We start from the raw sequence: 21,619 nt of genomic DNA on the forward strand, positions 1-21,619 counted from the left end.
TGTCCCCAGACCTAGCAGACGCCGCAGGGGCTCAGGGCTTGGGAATTCCTGGTGGGCTGGATGGAGACCCACCTCGTGAACTTTGGCCCACGAGACGTGATGGGGGCATGGGCTGGTGGAGGGGACCCTCCTCGTACCGGGCCCTCGGGCTGGGTGGGACCCAGCCCAATTCAGCACACTTGCCAAGCCCGTTCTGAGAGAACTGAAGAGGGAAACCCTCGCATTTTCTTTGGCAGTTGATCTCAGGGGGTCTGGAAGCCGCTGCTTCGGGGGCATCTGCCCCTTCGTGATGCGTTCGTGGCTCTCGGCCTGCGGCACCGAGGTGACTAAATCGAAGCCCTGCTGTTCCTGATGGAGGCGGGAGCAGGTGGACTTAGGGGCACGTTACGTCCGAGGGCCGTGGGGACCGTCCTGCTACCCCTGGTGTGTCACGGCGACCTGGGGAAGGGTGGCCCTGAGCCGGGGTGGGAGGGCTCCGCGGAGGAGGACCACGTGCCCCGGGCCCTCTGTGTCCCCAGAGCCTCCCCTGGCTAGGTCAGCGTGCCCAGCACCAGCCCCCGGACTCTGGACCCACTGCTGAGCTGGCCTCAGGCTGCTGCCAGGCCTGGTGGCAGCAGCCGCCTCTGCTCCCAGCCTGGAGGCCACTGGCCCCGCGGAAGCGAGGCTCTCTGAATGCTGCAGCCTGGCAGGACAGGAAGGAAGGGAAGGCTTGTTGCCCCGGGGGCTGGTCATTGCCCTGGACTTGGCTTCCTGGGCTTGTTTCCACAGATGCTTTGGGAACATTTGGGGCAGAGGCCAGCAGCCTGACAACAGTTGCCCTTCCGTGTCCTGGGACAGCATCCAGGCCCCAGTCATGCCCTGCTTGTCCCTTGTTTCACCCTCCCCGGGTCCCAGCCCCACCTCCGCCCCTCAGAGCCTCTTCTGTCTCGCCCGGGAAATGAGAATAAACTCTGGGCCTGGTGGGCCGGGCAGTGAGTGGGCACATCAGTGGGTGGACAGGGCAGTGAGTGGACAGGGCAGTGGTGGGCGGGGCAGTGAGGGAGTGTGGCAGTGAGTGGACAGGGCAGTGGTGGGTGGGGCAACGGGTGGGTGGGACAATGAGTGGACAGGGCAGTGGTGGGCAGTGCAGTGGATGGGCAGGGCAGTGAGCAGGACAGTAGGTGGACAGGGTAGTGGGTGGATGGGGAAGTGGTGGGCAGGGCAGTGGGTGGGCGGGTCAGTGAGGGGATGTGGCAGTGAGTGGATGGGGCAGTGAGTGGACAGGGCAGTGGTGGGCAGTGCAGTGGATGGGCAGGGCAGTGAGCAGGACAGTAGGTGGACAGGGCAGTGAGTGGATGGGGAAGTGGTAGGCAGGGCAGTGGGTGGGCGGGGCAGTGAGGGGTGTGGCAGTGAGTGGATGGGGCAGTGGGTGGACAGGGCAGTGTGTGGGCGGGGCAGTGGTGGGTGGGGCAGTGAGGGGTGTGGCAGTGAGGGGGTGTGGCAGTGAGTGGACGGGGCAGTGGGTGGACAGGGCAGTGAGTGGACAGGACAGCGGGTGGGTGGGGCAGTGGGCGGGCCGGGCAGCGTGTGGACAGGGCAGCGAGTGGACAGGGCAGTGGTGGGTGGGGCAGTGATGGGCTGGGCAGTGAGGGGTGTGGCAGTGTGTGGACAGGGCAGTGGGTGGACAGGGCAGTGAGTGGACAGGGCAGTGGTGGGCGGGGCAGTGGGTGGACAGGGCAGTGAGTGGACAGGGCAGTGGTGGGCGGGGCAGTGGGTGGACAGGGCAGTGGTGGGCGGGGCAGTGAGTGGACAGGGCAGTGAGTGGACGGGGCAGCGGGTGGGCAGGGCAGTGGGCGGGCCGGGCAGTGGGTGGGTGGGGCAGGCACAGACGATTTTCCCTGGGCACTCAGGTCCCCTTGGAGATAGTTCTCCAGCCAGCTGACTGCTTCCTGCCCGGGGGCCGGGAGAGAGCTGTACTTTTCTGTATTGTTCGCTGCCTGCAAGGTAGCTAACGTGCATGAACCAGCCAGCCCCGGTCAGCTCCGGGTCAGCCCAGCGGGGTCTGCTCAGGGGGCCATCAGCCCCTGAGAAGGGCAGCAGAGGTGGCGTCACTAACTCCCTCTGAGTCCGGCCTGTGGGTGGAGGCAGCTCCACTCTTATGTGGTAAATCCAGACGAGAGCTAACTCACTCGTCTGGAGGGCTGCTCAGCGGTCATCTAACTAGTGCCCCTCACGCCAGGCCCAGTGGGCTCCAGGACCCCCGGGAGCCAGCTCCATCTCTGTGTCCAGCAGCAGGGGCCGGCACCGGAGTCCATGCCAGGCCGAGCCAGGAGAGGGAGGGCAGTCCTTCCTCACTGCCCGGAAGGCCTCCCTGACTGCGTGCTCCCCCGGGGGATGGGTGCCCCCCCGGACAAGGACGTGCGTCTGCTGAGCGTGCCGAGGGAAAGCCCGTCAGAAGGCTGTGGTCCTAACTGCCCGTCCCCAGTGCATCGTTGGGCCGTGGGTCACGTGGTCATTCAACACACAGCCCCTGAGCACCTGCTGTGTCCCTTCTGGGCTGGGTACCGGGAACACGCAGGTGAATGAGACCAGCGGGTCCCTGCCCTACAGGAGGGCCCACGTCCTCTGGCAGGGGAGACAGATGGGCAGGCTCCAGGGTGCAGGATGCTTGCCTGTGACGGGGGGAGGGACGGGGCCAGCTTCCCGGAGCTGAGACTTGGCAGGTGTGTGGGAGAGTGGGTCACAGGGCCCAGCCCTGTTCTGGCTCTGGGTCCCAAGCCAGAGGAACCACGATCTGCTGGGGATTGCATGAGGGTTTCAGAGCCATGGCAGGGGCGGCCCCGTGTCAGCTGAGTAGCTGAGAGGAGCTCCTTGCATGAAGAAGGTGGCCGGGGACAGCCGGGCATGCTCCTGCTCGGGTGGCCGCAGAGCGAGCCTGGACTGACCGGGCTGGTCCCCCAGGCTGCGGGTCTCCACGGTTACCGTTTCAAGAGCCCATGTCCTTCCCCACCCCCACCCCAAACCCGGGGCACAGAGGTCCGGGCTGCTTACCGCGGGGGCACCTGGAAGGAAGCAAGAGCCCCTGCGCTAACTGTGAGGCCGCTGAGCAGGGAGAAGACAGGCTTGTTGAGATGGTCCCAGAGGCCCAAACGCAAGGACGGGGTGACTGAGCATGAGTGAGAACGTTTCAGTGGAATTCGCAGAGGCCGCCAGGGTGGGAGAGCAAGCCTTGGTGTTGGACTCTGCCTCTGCCCAGCTGTGTGACCTTGGGCAAATCACTAGCCCTCTCTGAGCCTCAGCCCCTAGGCTTTAAGTTGGAGATGAGTGGGTGCTGACCCCTCACGCGGTATCCATGCAGCTTGTGTGGGACCTTAATGAGAGCCAGGCGCCCCCATCACTGTTGTAGGACGACGCTTCCCGGGACCAGGCTGAGCGGTGGGGACAGGACTGGGTGAGCTGCCCGGCCCTTTGCGGGTGTGAACAAGGCCCTGGAGAACACAACTGGGTATTGGGTTTGATTGTGAGGCTCCTTGGAACGAATTGGAGTCGGTAGGGGGAAAGTGAGAGAAAGCCCAGGTCTCCTGACTCTGGGAGAATCACCTGGACTCGGCCCCCTCGTGTCTGGGCTCCCTGACCTGTGGGACGCGGGGACGCCCTGGCCCTCTCCGGGGCTGGGAACCTGGCACAGGGAAGAGAGCACCGTACAGCCACCCACCTGCCTGCTCGGAACCCTGAAACATGCCAGAGCAAACCCAGGCGCCCGCTGCCGCTCAAAGAGCCCAAGCCCCCTTCCGTCGGGGTCATGGTGACAGTGAGCCAGTGCCGCCCCACCTGTGCCGGGAAGTGTCCCTCTTGGTCTGGGGGACAGTTCTTGGGCCACTGCTGCAGCTCTCAGCTTAGGGGCACTTTTCTTGTAAAACAACCAGTGTTTGTCGGCTTTGCAGACAAGGGGCTTCCTGCCTTGAGCTGGAATAAACTGAAGTGAAATAAAAGTAAGTACGATTGACAGTGCCAAGCCCCTAGCAGGCTGTGCCTACGTCCTCAGAAACAGAAAGCACCTTCCAAGCAGCTCTTTCCGTTTCATAGAGAAGGAAGCTGAGAGTCAAAGTTTTCTTTCAAATGTATTAAATGTGTACGTACATCATTTTTGCCTAGTAAAATAGGCAGCCTGGCCACAGGGACGGTGATAAAACAGACCCAGTGTTACCGGCCTCCGACGGTGCATCTCCTTTGCAACAGCACTTGACGTTGTGTTTTACTGGGGGTGGCCGAGCCTCAGGGGTCTGGCTGAGCTCCTTGAGGGACCCCAGCCCCTGCCTGCGAGGGGCCCGGGGAAGCAGGGCAGGCCTCCAGAGGATGCCAGGGTGATAACTGGGGGAAGGAGAGGGGATGGACCAGCTGGACGAGTGACCGAGCGCAGAGATGGGAGCATCACGCCCTCTCCCTCTTCTCTTTCCCTTGTAGATACAGAACCAGGCTCCCAGTCAGGTTTACCCAGGCACCACCCCCTATGCCTTTGAGGTTTGTCCCTCCCACTACCGTGTCGGCCTCACATCTGGTGTTGTCCCATTCTCGCTGGCGTTGTGCTAAGTGTAGCCAGAGCTGGGGGTCATCCACTTGGCGGGGGTCCATGATGGGGGTTAGTGTCCTGGGGCTGCCATACAGAATGCCACAGACTCGGGGATCTTAAACAGCAGAAATGTATTTTCTCACAGTCCTGGAGGCTGGACGTCCAAGATCAAGGTGTGGGCAGGTGGGTTTCTCCTGAGGCCTCTCTCCTGGGCGTGTAGAGGGCCGTCTTCTCCCTGTGTCCTCACATGTCATCCCTCTGTGCATGTCTGTGTCCTAGTCTCCTGTTCTTATACGGACACCAGTCAGGTTGGATCCAGGCCTGTCCTAAAGACTCCGTTTAAACCTAATTGCATCCTTAAATGTCCTGTACCTCCAAATACAGTCACATTCTGGGGTACTGGGGTATTGACTTCAACGTATGAGTTTTGGAGGGAAGCAATTCAGTTCATGATGCGGCCCCTCCCAGGCTGCTGGTACCACTGCAGCGGGTGTGGACCACTGAGAGGGGCTGGACAGAATTCCAGGGGGTGGGAGGAAGGGGCCTGCTGAGAAAACAAGAGAGGAGCCGTGAGTGGGTAGGGAGAGGGGGGCGCTTTGTGAAGATGGGTCCCGTTTAGACGGGGCAAGTGGGAGGTGTGGAGTGTTAGGTACGTGGGTGGTCCCAGCAGGGGTGAGGGCTGGACCAGGAGAGGGTCCAGGAGCTACCCGGTCACGCCCGACAGGTGGGGATGGGCACAGGTGCAGCGAGTGGGGTGGGAGCTGGAGACAGGCAGGGTCCTCGCACTGATGGGGGGCCTGACACGGGGGAGTGGAGGAGATGGACAGTCTTCTCGGGGATGTCACCTCGGGGGTGCAGGAGTCATGGTCGGAACCGAGGGAGGAGGGGCGGGGGAATGGTTCCAAGCCACAGTGGGCACGCGAGGAGCAGACCACAGACGTGGCGGCCGCCGAGTCAGACAACAGAGGCGGGGCTGGCGGAACGAGCTGCAGTACATCCCCCGTAATCCACATGGAGAATAAGGTCTCTGAGCAGCACAGTTCCGCCTTTGCCGTTGGAGCGCGCAGAAACACGGAAACGGCATCGCTTGCTCTCATCCTCCGGAAAACAGATAGTGTTGACGCCGGGAAAGCTTGGCGATCACGGGAGCGATTCCGGCTGGCGCTGAAAGCATGGCTGTTTGCTTGCAGCCAGGGTCACCTGCTGTGTCTTCTGGTTACAGCTGTGCTGTCGTTCATTCAAGCCTGCATGTTTATTTTAAGAATTCTTTCAACCTGCAAATAAACAGTATCTCGTGAGCCGGCATTTCTGTTGGAGTGTAATTGCCTCTGAAAGGTTCTTCGCGTTGACGGTCTGCTTCAGCCGCCTCCTGTCTCCTCCTCTCCTAGGAAACCAGAACCTCTTCAGAGAGCATCATTTCCGTCCCTGCTTCCAGCACCTCAGGGTCTCCGAGCCGCGTGATTTATGTAAGTTGGATTCTCTCTGTGGAGAGTGGGGAGGGGCCCCGGGGCCTGGGGTCATTGCTGAGTGTGCCCTCGGAGTGGGGGGCCGGGGCCAGCAACCCCCCGGAGGCCGCGGGAGAGGTTGGTGCAGACCGTGAGGCTGGGTCGGAGCCTCCAGTGTGGATGTGTTGTGTGACCACGGCCGCCCCGTGATGTGGCGACAGGTGCGCAGAGAGGTGTGCTCACAGCTGTGGTTACAGGGGTGACGGTGAGCCACTTCCGCATCCCCACAGCCAGGACTCACCTGCGTAAATAACACTCGGGCCCGTGTCACAGATAACGGTGCAGATCTGTGGCTGCTGCTGTGGAAAGTTCCTAACGTGTCTTTAGAAGAAGCATGTGAAGGGTAATACATGTTATGGGATCCCGTTTGCGTTTGTGTGTGTATGTATTTGTGTGCATGTGTGTGTGTGCATATGCATATGTGTCTATGTGCACGTGTGTGTGCGCGTGCGTGTGTATTATGGGTATGGGTATTTGTGTGTGTGTGTGTGTGTGTATGTGTGTACGTGCACATACAAGTCTAAAAATGATTGGGAACATTTTAACGAATAGTTAATAACAGTTACCTCTGGGTGGTGGGATTAGACATGGAAGGTGATGGCTGTAATTATTTGCTAGTTTACTTGTCTAAGTGGCGAACTCCATTGTCTGGGAAAGAGCCTGTGCGGGGTGGGGGAGGGGAAGGGAGCGAGCCCTGGACTGGGTGTCTTGGCCCAGCTGCACACCCGAAGGACAGCCGGTGACTTGGGACGAGTAGCCTCTCTCATCCCCCCCGCCACGGGCCAGGGCCTCATTTTTCTCTCACACGATGGAGATGGGATTCGCTCTTCTCAACACTGCTTTTCACTCCCCAAACTCTCCTTCTAGTTGGGCTAGGGCCATTCCTGACCCTAATTCTGATAGGTGATAATAACAAGGGTTCTAGTCCGGAGAGTAAATCACAGGATGACCCTTTGCAGGTGCAAACCCGGAGGCTCAGAAAGGCAGCACGACGTCACCCGGCAGCTGTGTGCCCTTGGGCGAGATGTTAGCCTCTCTGAGCCTCTGGGAGCTCACCTGTACCTGGGGACCCACAGTGCCTGCTGCCCAGGTCCACTGAGGTACTGAGTGGGAGGCCCCGGGCACAGCCCTGAGCCCAGAGGGAGGACAGGAAACGCTCGCTCGCTGGGATTAATGTTATGACGTCTGTGCTCGTTTGCCGGGGCCGCCGTAAAGCCCCGCAGACCAGGGGGCTTCAACCACAGAAATGTATCTTCTCACCGTCCTGGAGGCTGGGAGTCTTGAGTCGAGGTGTCTGGAGGGTTGGTTCCCTCCGAGGCCTCTCTCCTGGACGTGTAGACGCCTGTCTTCTCCCTGTGTCCTCACGTGGTCGTCCCTCTGTGCACATCTGTGTCCTAATCTCTTCTTCTCAGAAGGACACCAGGCGTACTGGATCAGATCCCACCCTAATGACCCCTTTTTACCTTAATCGCCACTTTAAAGGCCCATATCACCAAATGTAGTCACTTCTGTGGTGCTGGGGGCTAGTGGTTCGACATAGAAATTTGGGGAAGCACGATTTGGCCCCTAATACCATCATCATCATGAATAATAATAATAATGACTATTGTTATTTGAATGAGATCGTGTTTGTGAAGCACTCGGCATGCGGCCAGGCATGGTCGTGTCCCCAGACTGCAGCTACTGCTGGTAAACTGCTCATTAAACGTGAACTATTATTTTTTGAACAAACTGGTGTTTGTAAGACGCTTAGGTACGGTAGTGACCATGTAACGGTGCAGTGAGCAGTGACCAGAGTCCCTGGGCTCTGTGATCACTGTTACTTCAAAGGTCATGCAGCGGTAAGCAGTGGAGCTGTCTTTGAACCCAGGTCTCTGCCACCACAGAGCTTGGGTTCTTCCCAGGGAACCCCGCTGCTCAGTGCTGAAAGCCAGCCCTGCTGGGTCCCTTCTTCCACCTGGCAGTTCTCAGCACAGCCAAGTCCACGCCCCTTGATTGGGTCACATGGCCTTCCCGCCCTTGGGGAGCACGAACTTGCCAATGATGACGGTGGGCAAAGAAGTTGCCCACCAGCTGGCTGTTCCTTCAGCCGAGGTAGATTCCAGCTGGTCGCACCGTCCCAGCTGAGACAGACTTCTCGCTCAGCTCATACGAGTGTGCTGGATTCCTGTTTAAACAGAAGGCCTTGAAGTGTACACACGGCTATATGTTTTAAAAAGTAAAAGTTAAAAAAAAGAAGTGAATAGAAGACCTCAGGCGAATTAATTTAATCCTGTCTCCTGAGTCTGAAGCAGCAGTTGTTAGTTTGACACTGCAGAGGTGCCTTGAGTCCTGGGTACCAAGCAGTGTACTCTGCTGTCTGCTTTTGCCTCTCAGCATCCCAGTTAGATGCAGCTCAGAGAGGTGCAGAAGCTGGTCTGTGTCACAGCCTCTAAGTCATGGGGCCACCGTCCAAGGACCTGCATCCATCCCTAACACATGGACTCCCAGCACCATGGCCAGCGCCCAGCCGGGAAACGTCCCACCCTGGCCATCCCTCCCAAGTCAGGGTCGGTATCAGCAGCAGTTGGCAGTGCACATCCATGCAGTTCCTTCCCTGAGGAGACGAGAGTCTGGTCAAGCAAGTGCCCTTCTTATCTCAGGCTCAGCCCCTCTGCTCTTCCTTCCATCTCCCTGTTGGTATCTCCTGTCACCCTACTGTGCGCCCAACTCTGCTCAGCGCTGGGCACACTCAGGACCTCAGGACGGTGGTCCCAATCCATGCACCAGCTCAGCGTGCTTAAAAGGATGCCAGCCGCCTGGGACCCGCCTGCTGTGGGATGGTTGTTCTCAAATGCAGCTTCCTCTCCCTCCCTCTCCCTTCCTGCCCATCAGGAAGAGATCAATGCCCCACGATGTCCCTGTGTGCAGGAATGGCAGGGAATTCATCATGTGATGTGGCTACCGTCTCCCACACGGGCTGTGAGCTCCTGGCGGGCAGGGACCGTGCCTCACTCACCTTAGTATCTAGGATAAAACATGCACACAGTAGGTGCTCAATAAATTGTGGGTTTTTAAAAGTAATCTTTTCACCGCCTTTTTCTTTATTACAAATGTAACCCACATTTATTAGCAACAAAATAGCGATTGGTGCAGAGGTGAAAATGAATACCATTTATAATCCTCCCAGCCAGAGTAGCCACTGTTAATATTTTGAAGTATGCTCTTTAGGTTTCTTTTTCTCTGTGTGCGTGTATTTTTTTTTTTAACAAAATGAGGTCACATTGGCTATATTGTTTTGTAACCTTTCTTCAGCATGGCAATAAAGCAGTGAGTCGGCATAGCATAAAAGCGGCATCGTTAGATTATATCATCGGTAGGATTATGTTATAGCTATAACGTCATATATGGTCATATCTTATTATTAGTTGTTATGCTGGATACAGTGTAGGAGAGAAGAAAGCTAAGGGAAAACACTTGTACTTACACACACTCCAGTGGCCTTCCGCCAATGAGACAACATAGCCCGTTGTCATGGCAACTGCCCTGGGACTTGGATGCAGCGAAATGCATCTGAGAGCCCCGCTGGGCAGGACAAATGCTGAGGAGCCAGGAGCACAGCCGCCTAGCCGGCCAGCTGGGGGCGGGCAGGCTTCTCTCTGAGCAGGGTCGTGTTGGTGGTAGTTGGCATCCTCAGGCTGCCTCCCTGATCCCCTGTGTCAGGGCAAGGCGGGCGCTGTTGACTCTGCACCTGGGGCTGAGAAAGCCAGCGGGCGCTGAGCGCTGCGATCATAGCAGGACAGAGGTGGGTGGGCGGACACAGCCTCCACAGTGACCTGTGAATGCTGGCCTCTCCCAGCCCCTCGGCAGCATCGCCCTTTATATCGAGCTGTGTTGATGGTCACGAAATCCAGCAGACGGACAAGGCCCAGGTGGTATTCCCATTTTCAGGGGGAGACAAAGACCCAGAGAACCCAGCTGGCTTTGGCAAATGTGCGATCGACTTTAGCTCAATTCGGCATGCCTGCCCCGAGGGCCCGTGCCGCGTCAAGCATGGAGTTAGGGGGAGGGACTCCATGGTGAATCAGGGTCCTGAACCCCCAGGAGCCACCAGCCTCAGGAGAAAAGGAGACAGATGCGCCCACGAAATCAGCACCTTTACTCACAGGAGAAGGGGAGGTGGTGGAGGGGAAGCGTGCTGAATCTGGAAGGACCAGAGGATGAGCCGGGCAAAGAGGCCTGGGAACGGCATTTCGGAGGGAGGGAACAGCATGTACCAAGCCCTCATGTAACGGAAAGTGCGGTCCAGCTGCTCGCTGCTCAAAAGCCAATAAAGAGGCAAGCCTGGTGGAAAGGACACATGGCTTTATTTTGGACGCCGGCAACGAGGGCGAGGTAGAGGAGGGCGGACTCCTGTCCAAAGGCTGACGCCCCCCGTGACAATCACTGGGCAAGAGCTTTTATAGACGGAGGGAGGGGGCTACATGCAGAAACTGCACAGTCAGCTCTGACCGTCGTCTTGAAATTGGTCATCGGTGGTCTGACCAGCGTCATCTTGATTGTTTTAAGTACAGTTAGTCTTCGGTTTCAGGGTCAGTCTATTCCCATTTCCTTGAGGTCAATTCTTGGAATTGTGGCCACTTATGTCATGGCTACAGTCTGTCATCATGTAGTTAACTTCTTCCACCTGGTAGGGGTTTCAGTATCTATAGGCAGCTCCCAGGATACGGCTCAGAATATTATCTGTAGCCCTTAAGGAGGAACTAAAGGTCTTTGACTTTGCTTAATGATTAAACTATTATCATTTGGTCTCCTTTGATGGTTTCCTTTGTTTCTGCATCTTCTCACTTCTCTGATTAAACTTTGGCTGAAGTTTTCCTACAGACAAGAGGCAGGCGGAGGACGTGGGTGGAAGCACCATAGGGTCCTGCTCAGTTTCACTCAGGCTGTGGGTGTTCTGGAAGCTGTAAGGGGTCGAGCGTGACAAGGGGCGTGGGTGGGGGAGTGAGAGGCTTGGATGAGCAGATACACAAGGGCCAGGTCCCCAGGGGCCTGAGTTCAGATTTCCCCGGAAGGCAGAGAGGAGCAGCTCAAAAATGCTGATCGGGCGGTACCACAGTTACAAACGACAGACTCAGGGTTTGAACTCAGGTCTTCTGAACGTTGCCCAGGGTTCCCAAGGGAATCGCCAGAGATCTGAGACATCAGGTGTTCACTCTCTCAACCTACGTCACAGATGGCAGGGATTGCCCCTAGCGTACCCAACGACTCACGCGAGCCTTGGAGTTGGTGGTCAGGGAAGTCTTCCTGGAGGAGGTGGGCTGCCGGACTTCAGAGGATAAAGGAAAGCTGGAGGGTGGAGGCTGAGCCTGGCACACTGGGGGAACAAGGAGGAGACACCTTATGATGAATGGGCTGGAAACATCAGGGCCGAGTTTGGAAACTGCAGTGAGGGCTGTGTCACCCATCCCGGAAGGGGCTGCCGGAGGATGTGAGCTGGAGGACAACGGGGTGCAGCTGGAGTTTGAGCGACGTGACCCTGGCGGGGAGGAGAGCCATGGTGGGGAGGAGAGCCATGGTGGGGAGCATGGCTCTGGACTCAGACAGCCTGCGTCTCCTCCCTGGCTGTGTGACTCCGGGCAAGTTACCTGGCCTCTCTGGGCTCCGGTTCTTCCTCTGTGAAGAGGACGTCCTGTGAGCGCCCCCAGTGCTGTCCAGGGTGGAAGGTGTAGTGTCACGCTGCTGTTGGTGGCGTTTGTTAGAAGAATTGCTGGCAGGACAGCCCCCCAGAGGCTGTGGCTGGATAGGGACGTGGGCAGTGAGGGCCTTGACCAGAGCCGCCTGGGTCTGGGAAGGGGCAGAGAGGAGGGAGGTGGCAGCGTTGACCTGGCCGGGGGCACCGAGGGAAGCCGAGGTTGAGATGAGGGTTCCTGCTGGGTTTGGGGGTCGAGCCGAGCCAGCGGCGGCAGCCCGAGTGGCCAGCTTTGCCTGTGGCTGGCAATGCCAGGCTGAGATGAATCCTCGGAGGGGACCCGGCGGAAGGAGGTGACTGGTGTGTCAGCTCCAGGAGGGATGGGAGCCTGGGCATCCGCCGCACCAGGAACTGGCTCGTGCTGCGAGCAGGCTGGGGACTCACGTCCTCTCTTCCGTAGGGCTCGTGGGCTGTAAACATTCCGCCGGCGCTGGAGGGGTGCTGCAGGGACACGGGGACTGAGACCGGTGTTTGGGGGGGAACCTCGGCCCTGCTGTGAGAGCCAAGCTGAGGCGGCCACCCCGCTCCAAGGCCTGTCCAGTCAGTCACGCGCCCCCGGGCAGCCCCCGGAGCCAGGAGGAGGGGCCAGCGGGCGGTGCAGGGGAGCGAGCACCACCCTCACCTAAGCAGACGTGGTGGCCCCTGAGTGTGTGTGTGTGGGTGGCTGGGTAGGGAGGTGTGTGTGTGTGCACTAGTTTGGTGGGTGAGGTTGTGTGGGTGCGCGTGAGTGTGTGGAGGTGCGGGTGTGTGAGTGTCTCCCCTCCGCAGTTGCAGGCGGGCATGTTCCCCGTGTGCGTGCATATGTAGATTGTGCGTGCGGGTCTGCGTGTCCGTGGTGGGTGTTTGCATGTGTGCGTACATGCCTGCACACATCGTGCATGTGTTTAAATGCACGTATGTACATCTTTTACGTACGTGTGTATTTTATGTGCACACGTGCGTGTGTGCGTTGCATGCACACAAGTATACTACGTGCACGCATCCACGTGTGCGTGTGTGCATGTCTACACGTGTGTGTTCTGTGCCCGCACACGTGTTTGTTTACACGTACATGTGTATGTATGTGTGCGAGCATAGATGTGTGTGTGTGTGGCTGTGTGTGTATTTAGACCACGGGCTGAGTTCTCACTGTCCGCGGGGACGCAGGTCCGTGTGCCACGAGGCTTCCCCATGCCTTTGCCCCCCGGCCCCACCTCTACCCACGGCTGCCGAGCGACCACGCCTCCAGGTGTGGGTCTGACCACCCCCTCGACTCTTTCCTTCCTCTCGCAGGCCAAGCTGGGTGATGAGATCCTTGACTACAGAGACCTGGCCGCTCTCCCTAAGAACAAGGCCATCTACAGCATCGACCGCCCCGACATGATCTCCTACTCGCCCTTCATCAGCCACTCGGTGGGGGACAGGCAGAGCTGCAGCGAGGTACGGCCCGGCCCGGGGCCAGCCTGCGGGGCGTGGCACCCATAGCCGGTCCCCTTGGCGTCCGTCCCCATGGCCGTCCGGCGGCCTCAGCCTACTTTACCCCCTCAGATAACCTGCGCCTCCTCTTTAAAGAATTCCCAGTGTGCTCTGGCCCCGAACTGCCCCTCGCAGACACACTGACAGAGAGGGTCTGGACAGGCCCCCTCGGCGGGCACAGAAAGCAGGAATCTCGCTGGCGATCAGGAAAGTGACAGGAGCAAAGCGAGAGTCTCTTTATTTTCCTAAGTTGGGAAATGTATCCTGTTCCTTTGTCCAGAGCGCTCCAGGCCGCGCTCCGGCTCTCCCCGCCCTGGCCCACTCCTCCGTCCCGTGAGCTCCCCGAGCTGGCTTGACCCCTGGTTGACCCCAGACGACTTCTTCCCCGCTGTCCCGTGGGCAGTGTCCTTTGCTGGACCTTCCTAATCGTGGCCGCTTCTCTCCATTTACCCTGGAATTTGCTGGTGAAGTCACTTTTCCTTTGTGAGACTTCAGTGTGACCGGGCCACGGGGGTGCCTGGGATGGAGAGGAGGCGTGTTTTGCCAGCTGTCGGCCATGTCTGTGTGCCGGTCACGTGGGGTGGCCCGGCGTGGGCGCCCCGCTCCGAGTCTCCCAAGCTGTGGCCGAGGCTCCGGGGCGCCCGGCTCGACGCAGACGCCTGCTGCGGTCCAGCAGCTGGCGCAGCTGCGGGGCGTGAGGGCAGGGCGGGGACAGCCCGGGGCTCCGGGGGTCCGCGGCACGCTCACCGGTCATGCTGCAGTGGCCTGCCCTTGTCGCTGATATCACAGTCATCACCCGCTCCTCAGGCCCGCTCTCACTCTGCGCTGACACTGGGCTTCTGCGTCGCCCCGCCTCCTGTGGCCCGGCACTTCGGGAATGACCGTCCCAGGGTGTAGATGAGAAGACGAGGGTGAGGGAGAACGAGGGCGAGGGCCCAGGACCGTGCTGCTCACGGGGGCAGAGCTGGGGCTTGGGCCCTCGTGGCTGGCCTTGGTCACTGCTGCCTCCGTGCCGGCTGCGGCCACTGCCCAGAGCAAGGTACTGGGCTTCTGTCCCTCCTCCATCTCCTGGGACCTCGAGGCCTCTGCCCTCCACAGGCCCTGCCATGCCCCGGCTGCAAGCCTGCTCAGAGGTGTCCTCTGTGGGAGCCCTTCTGTGGGTAAATGGTGGAGTGGGCCACAGAACGTGGGTCAGTGCGCTGAGCTGAGCAAACCCTGGCCTCGGGGCCGGACCGCTTCCCCTGCTTCTCTGGAACGGCAGCCTTCCAGCAGTTCATCCGAGTGTGGGAAGCTAGCGGAAGGGCAGTGGGCTGGAAGCACAGAGATCTGCCAGCCTTTCTGAGCCTCAGTCTCCCCTTCAATGAAATGGGAAGATTGGGAAACACTTTCCCCTTGCCGTTCTAACGGTACGAGAAAATGTCCCCAGTCGCCAGGGCTCCTCCTTGGAAACTCTCCACAGCGTCTTCCTACCTGTCCAGGAGAGGGGGAGACAGGTGAGCTTTCCTGCCTGGAGGCCCCGTTTCCAGAGCCCCTTCTGCCAGGCGCTCCCTCCCTAAGTCCTGGCAACACGTCTGTAGGTGGCAGGCGGTGCTCACCTGCTCCAGCGGGAGGTGCCTGGCCGGGGAGGCCGGTCACCGCTCCCCAGGGCCCCGATGACCCCCCTACCCCGCACACTGTCCTCACCCCGAGCCCCGAGGCTCCGAATCGTGCTTCCTTCCTCTGGGCCCCTTTTCTCTCTTCGGAAGAAACCCGAGGGTGATGGGCTCACAGGGTGTGGCCACCCAACGCCCAGAGCCAACAGTCTTCCCTTCAGAAATGAGTCCTCGTGGGGGAGAGGCAGGGCGGGGGCGGGCCAGGATGAGACAAGGTCCAGGCTCATCCTCAGAGAGGACTGTCTTGGGGACCTTTTCCTCGGGTGCCATTGACTGTGTGTCTCCAAAAAGGTTTTGGGACGTGTGTTGGGTCTCGTGCTGGGGTTCCCTGCCACGTGGAGGAGGGTCCGTGGTGCAGATGAGCCTGGGCCGGGGCGCTCTCCTCCCCGAGTGACCACCAGGCGCCGGGCCTAACGGGTAACTCTGTGTTGTGTCCACAGTCCCCACGGCTGCTCTCGCCGACGCCGCCCGAGGTAACCGCCCCCGGCCCACCCCGTTTGCTCGTGGCACTGCCGCCCGGATGGTAAAGATAACCAACCGGGGCTCCCCTGGAGGGTCTCCCAGGCCCTTGACTGTGGCCTCTGCCTGTGGCATCAGGCCGTGACCCTCTGAGGCTGGGGCTTCCTCCTCGGCATTGGTTATTTTTATAATCGTATCCCATCTGCATGCTTCCCTTGTGTCTGCCGGCCCTGCGATACGGACACCTGGGACACCTGTGTCTGACCTGAGGTCTGGGTCACGGCTTTCTTTAGAGAAGAAGTCCAGGGGCTGGGTTAGCCTGGGCTACGTCATGCGCCTCCAGGTGGGACTTATGGGAATATCTTGGGTCCTCGAGGATAAACGTGCTGGAAGCATTTCTCTATCAAATAGCAAGGATTAGCATCCCGCTCTTTTTTCTTGCTTCTCAAAACTGATCCGCGACATAGACAGCCACCAGTCAGACTCCAGTCTGCATGGGCATCAGACCTTGGGTCCAGGAACGCGACAGCCAAAGCCTGCGCGTGGGCAGCTAGCACCGAGCTGCCACGCCCACGTGTGGCCGCAAGCCCCGGGCACAGTGCAGGCGAGAAGATAGGACATCTGTATGATGTCAACTGGCCAGCGGGGCTGTGCAGAGGATGCCTGGGGATGGAGGCTAGACGGCAGGGCTGCAGCCATCCCAGGGGAGAGAGTGTGTGCCCATGGCCAGGATGGGCCGGGCCGAAGGGGCTCGGGGTGAGGCATGGGTGGGGCCTGGCAAGTGTGCTCCCAGCATGAGGGCTGCCTGAGCGGAGCGTGCAGGTGGGCACACAGGCAAGCTTTAAGGACAGTGGCTCCGTGGGTTCTGCTAAAGAGCAAGCCCTAGGAGGTGGGAGGTCAGCTTGGAAGGGCGTGGGAGCCGTGAGCGCCAGACCCAGACTCTTCCATTACTCATCCCACGCCAGCCTGGAGGGGCAGAGCGGCAGCGTCCACCCCACGGCAGGACGCTGGCCCGTGTCGTGCCTCAGGCCAACGTGCCGAGCTGTGGCAGGCGGGCGGTCTGCTCTGCCCCCGTGCCATAGTGCCACGCCATCTCATGCCACCTGTCACCTGCCCTGACCCCCCCAGACAGTGGCCATCCTGCTTGAATGGAGTCTGCGTTGTCAGTGCTTGTGGGTCTGACTCAGCTGGGCTTCTGGGCCGGGGCAGGGGCCTTCTTCTTACTGCCCGCACCTGGGGAGCCCCTATCAAGGCCGGGGGAAATACAGAATCTCAGTGGTTCTCAAACTGTGTTCCGAGGGGCCTTGGGTGCCGGGAAGGATGGGGCGAGAGGGGAGCTGAAAGACGGAGGTGGATGCAGGTGCCTCTGCCTCCTCTGTGGGAGCCCCAGCTACAAGGAGGGGCTGCTGGAGGCGTGGGCGGGACCCTGCCCTCCAGTACCTGGCAGGCACGGGGACGATGCTCAGGCCAAGGGGAGTGTCAGCACCAAGGCCAGCCCCCCATCTGGCTCTTCAGATGTGCCCTGGAAGGTGGGGGGACTGTGTCCTGGGGCCGTGTTGAGTCAGCCTCTTGGGTCAGGAGAGCAAACGCCGAGTGGAGGGCGGAGGGGTGGGTGGATACGGGTGGGCGGTGCTCTCGGCGCCGGGGTTCACCAGGCTGTCTTCTCCCAGGGGTATCAGGATGACCGCTCCTACAAGCAGTGCCGGACCTCCAGCCCGAGCTCCACCGGGTCGGTCAGCCTCGGCCGTTACACCCCGACCTTGCGGTCGCCCCAGCACTACAGCCGTCCAGGTACACCCCCCCCGCAGCCTCTTTTACCCCCGTGAAGCTCTGCTTCTTGTGGCTTTTCCTCTTATGAGTCTGTCTCTTACTTTAGCACCTGGAGAAACGACCGACAGGGCGTGGGATTGCCAGCGGGCGATGGAGAGCCCGTCCTTTTAGTGAACGAAAAGGCCCTCTCGTGCCAGGGCGGGGAGGTTAAGTGCAGGGGCAGCCGGTTACCCCGTTGGTTAGAGGAGCCGTCCCGTGACGCCCACAAGGCAGCGCTGAGCACATAGAATCCAGCTCACGTGTCAGTAGCAGGAGATGTCAGGAAGGTGAACCGGCACGAAGGACAGGAGGCCAGAGGTCACTTAGTGGAAAGCTCACGTGGCTCTGGGAAGGTTTGCGCTGTGGAGACAAAACCAACGCACAAGAGCTAGAGTCAGCACGTGCATTGACGCACAAGAGCTAGAGTCAGCACATGCATTGACACTTCACCGGTAGCTGGGTTAGTGGCCCCAAAGACAGCTGTCCCCGGGGGCCGCTGCCAGCCCCCTCCCAGTGGGGACAAGCCCGAGGAGGACCCTCTACCCCATCCCACCGCATCCCCCGCCTGGCGCCCAGCGATGTTCCATTCCTTTCCCTTTTAAAAATCCGCGTTGCCCTCAGCGTGTCCGAGCCACAGGGACTCCACACAGAGCTGCTTCTTGAGGCATTTTTGCCAATCATCTCCTCCTCGGCCCCTGTTGCATGGCTCTATCCTCACCTCCATGGACTCAACTCTGATTTTTGCAGCCCTTGTGGAAAAATCACAACTCATTCATTTGCAAAGTTATTTTCATGGACTCTCTGCAATGTGCCTGGTACACACTGCTCGGTAGATGTTTGGAAAGTGGGTGAGTGAGTGAATGAATGAAGGAATGAGTGAGTGAGTGAGCGAGTGACCAGGCGAGCAGGTGAGCTCAGGAGAAGGGCTGTCAGCCTCTGCTGACCCCTGCCCACCATATTTGGGTCTTCTGGCCTTGTTGGTTGTGCCTGGTCAGGTGGTCACCCCAGAGCTGAGACCCAAATCTCTCCTGGGCAAGGCCGGGGCACCTGTCAGGTGACAGATCACTCCCTGGTCTGGCCATCTGCCCTCCACCTGGGCCCTGGGTCCCAAGGAGCCCCCTAAGTGGGGCAGTGGGCAGGGCTCAGGGGCCAGCAGCTCCCACCCAGCAGGCCTGGGGGCGCTGCCACCCTGACCCCAGAGGGCAGGGCTTCCTCACTCGGAACCCGGGGCAGACTGGCCCAAAGTGTACTTAGCGGCGCCCCTTCAGGTGCCTCAGAAAGGTGTGCATTCCTCGAGAGAGGAAGCACAAATGTTCCTAGCAGAGCGGGGCCTAGGAATATTTTGCGGCTTTGTGGCCCCGAGCGCAGGGCCGACTCTGACTTGTTCTCTGTTGCCCGCAGCTGGTACTGTGAGTGTTGGTACCAGTAGCTGCCTGTCCCTGTCCCAACACCCAAGCCCTACCTCCGTGTTCAGACATCATTACATCCCCTACTTCCGAGGTAAGGCGCTCAGGGCTGCGGGCTGTGGTGCAGGGCCGGCCGTGCGTCTGTGTCTCGCTGTCCCGTGTGCGCCGCATGGCTTCCCCGAGCCCGTGTCCCACGCCCACGCTCCCCGCTTTGCGTCCTGTGTGTCCAGCTCTGTCGGCGTGTACACGTTCCCAGGAAGTAACTTGTGTCAGGGAGCAAGCGGCGAGGCAGGAAGAGGGGTCTAGGACCTACCCAGCGCCCACCCTTGGGCTGGTGCCCAGAGCCTTTCCCTAAGTCATCTTTTCTTTCCCACGTCAGCTCGGCAGGTGCGGGGACCGCTAGCCGTGCTTGTCGGGAGCAAGTGCTAAGGCACAGAGGGTGGAGACGTCCACGACCTCAGCTCCTGGTGGCCGAGCGGGAGGCGTACCCCGCACGGCTGCAACTCCTCCCAGGGCGCAGACCTACCCGCCTTCCCCACCCATGCCCGGGCACGCGTGTGTGAATCACACCAGGAAAAGGACCAATTCCTTTTCAGTCCGTATATTACGGGCTGAATTACGTCCCCCCAAATTTATACGTTGAAGTCCCAAGCACCAGTGTGACTGCGTTTGGAGAAGGGGTCTTCAGGAGGTTATTAGGGTTACATGAGGTCACACAGGTGGGGCCCTAATCTGATAGCGTGGGTGGCATTTACGAAGGGGAACAGACGCTCTCTCTGCATGCGCTCAGAGGAGAGGCCACGTGAGGACAGAACAGTTGTCTTCAGCTAAGAAGAGAGGACTCACCCAAAACCAAGGCTTGCCAGACCTTGATCTGGGACTTCCAGCCTCTGCAGCTGTGAGAAATGAGTGTCTGCTGTGTAAGCCACCAGCTGTGGTCCTTTGTTATGCAGCCCTAGCTGATTAATACACCATGAAAAGACTCCCGGGGCACGAGAGGAGCAGCAATGATCTCTTGCTGATTCCCCCAGACGCGTGTTAAGGTCCCCGTTCCTTACAGTTACTGAGTGGTGAAAGTTTCAAGAGAATCATCCGTCCCCGAGGGGCCAAGGCAGGGCAGCTCAGCTGGATTATTCCATCATTGGATGGTCACCCGGCAGGGCTCCTTGGAACTTGGACGGTTCTCATTGTCATCATCACCTGTTTGCCTGACTCCATCAGCCTAACTGAGAAGAGAACCCTGGTCATCGGGGTGCCTTCCTCTCCTCTTAGTGGACCTATCCCCGCAGCTCATGGCCTGTTCTGGACGTACTGACTCTTCCGAGAAGCAGCAAAGCCCCAAATCCCGTGAGCGGGAGAGCAGTCCACAGGGCCTCTTGCACACCCGCGTGGCACAAGGGTGTCGCGTGGCCGGGGTGTGCCCTCACCCAGAGGTGGACAGAAGACTCACTGCAAACTGGAGTGAATTTGACATTTAGACAAGTCACAGCAGGTCACCAAGGAGAGATGCCTCTTCTTCCTTTGCTTGAAGGTCAGAAGAGCACAGGGCTTTCCTCCCGCCTGATGTGGCCCTGCTTTGGGGTCCCTGGCAGAGGTGCGGCCCAGAGGCGAGGCCAGACGGCAGGACCCTGGCCCTCTTGGCTGCTCTAGCCTCGCGCCCCGGGGCAGCCCCTTGTGAGCTGGGCTGGCTGCCTGGGGGCGGTTTTGCCTACGTCTGTCCAGGCTGGGGCAGGGGCCATCACAGACGCTGCCCCTTAGGAGCCTCCACCTCGTCAGGTGCGTCCTCAGCCCAGGCCGGGCCCCCTGGGCAGCTGCCCCCGGCCTGCAGCACGGCATCCCCAGCCACATGAGAGAGGGCCAGGGAGGGAGGCCGAGGGGAGGGCAGCCCACTCACCTCAGGTAGGAGCAACGAGGCCCTTCCTTCCATCCTGTGCTGGGGGCAGGCGGGGCAGGCAGGCCCCCACCCCACTGCCCTCCAAAATGTGGTTTAGAAACCACATTTCTAAATGTCATAGCCCTTCCAATGGTGTCCCTGAGGGGGGCACGGTGCCCTGCGGTCTGCTCCGGGTGGGCACTGGCCCCGCGGTGGGCAGGGCTCTGCTCCGGTTCCCTCCTGACTGCTTTGGCCCCCAGTTCTCTCTTTTTTTTTTTTTTTAACATCTTTATTGGAGTATAATTGCTTTACAATGGTGTGTTAGTTTCTGCTATATAACAAAGTGAATCAGCTATACGTATACATATATTCCCATATCTCCTCCCTCTTGCGTCTCCCTCCCACCCTCCCTATCCCACCCCTCTAGGTGGCCACAAAGCACCGAGCTGATCTCCCTGTGCGATACAGCTGCTTCCCACTAGCTATCTATTTTACGTTTGGTAGTGGATATATGTCCATGCCACTCTCTCACTTCGTCCCAGCTTATCCTTCCCCCTCCCCGTGTCCTCAAGTCCATTCTCTACGTCTGCGTCTTTATTCCTGTCCTGCCCCTAGGTTCTTCAGAACCATTTTTTTTTTTAGAGTCCAGGTATATGTGTTAGCATACGGTATTTGTTTTTCTCTTTCTGATTTACTTCACTCTGTATGACAGACTCTAGGTCCATCCACCTCACTACAAATAACTCAGTTTCGTTTCTTTTAATGGCTGAGTAATATTCCATTGTATACATGTGCCACATCTTCTTTATCCATTCATCTGTCGATGGACACTTAGGTTGCTTCCATGTCCTGGCTATTGTAAATAGAGCTGCAGTGAACATTGTGGTACATGACTCTTTTTGAATTACGGTTTTCTCAGGGTATATGCCCAGTAGTGGGACTGCTGGATCATATGGTGGTTCTATTTTTAGTTTTTTAAGGAACCTCCATACTGTTCTCCATAGTGTGTCAATTTACATTCCCACCAACAGTGCAAGAGGATTCCCTTCTCTCCACACCCTCTCCAGCATTTATTGTTTGTAGATTTTTTGATGATGGCCATTCTGACTGGTGTGAGATGATATCTCATTGTAGTTTTGATTTGCATTTCCCTAATGATTAATGATGTTGAGCATCCTTT

General features: G+C 59.0%; 1 protein-coding gene across 19 annotated transcripts in view; it reads left to right on the plus strand.

Annotated features, from left to right (window-relative positions):
* The window catches only part of ABLIM2 (actin binding LIM protein family member 2), a 152,237-nt gene that overhangs the window by 85,552 nt on the left and 45,066 nt on the right, over positions 1–21,619 (plus strand). For 8 of the 19 annotated variants that reach the window (XR_009563903.2, XR_009563900.2, XR_009563901.2 and 5 more), the window contains 5 exons: positions 5,938–6,015; positions 13,058–13,204; positions 15,333–15,365; positions 17,022–17,142; positions 18,562–18,660. Coding sequence is in view for 3 of the 19 variants with exons in the window: in XM_060298925.1 (XP_060154908.1) it covers positions 5,938–6,015; positions 13,058–13,204; positions 15,333–15,365; positions 17,022–17,142; positions 18,562–18,660 (478 nt within the window). In the remaining 16 variants the exon portion in view is untranslated. The remainder of the gene's footprint in view (positions 1–5,937; positions 6,016–13,057; positions 13,205–15,332; positions 15,366–17,021; positions 17,143–18,561; positions 18,661–21,619) is intronic. The other 11 variants (XR_009563904.2, XR_009563912.2, XR_009563913.2 and 8 more) reach the window with 3 other exon arrangements.

This window comes from Globicephala melas, chromosome 5 (assembly GCF_963455315.2).
Source record: "Globicephala melas chromosome 5, mGloMel1.2, whole genome shotgun sequence".
Lineage (NCBI taxonomy): Eukaryota > Metazoa > Chordata > Mammalia > Artiodactyla > Delphinidae > Globicephala > Globicephala melas.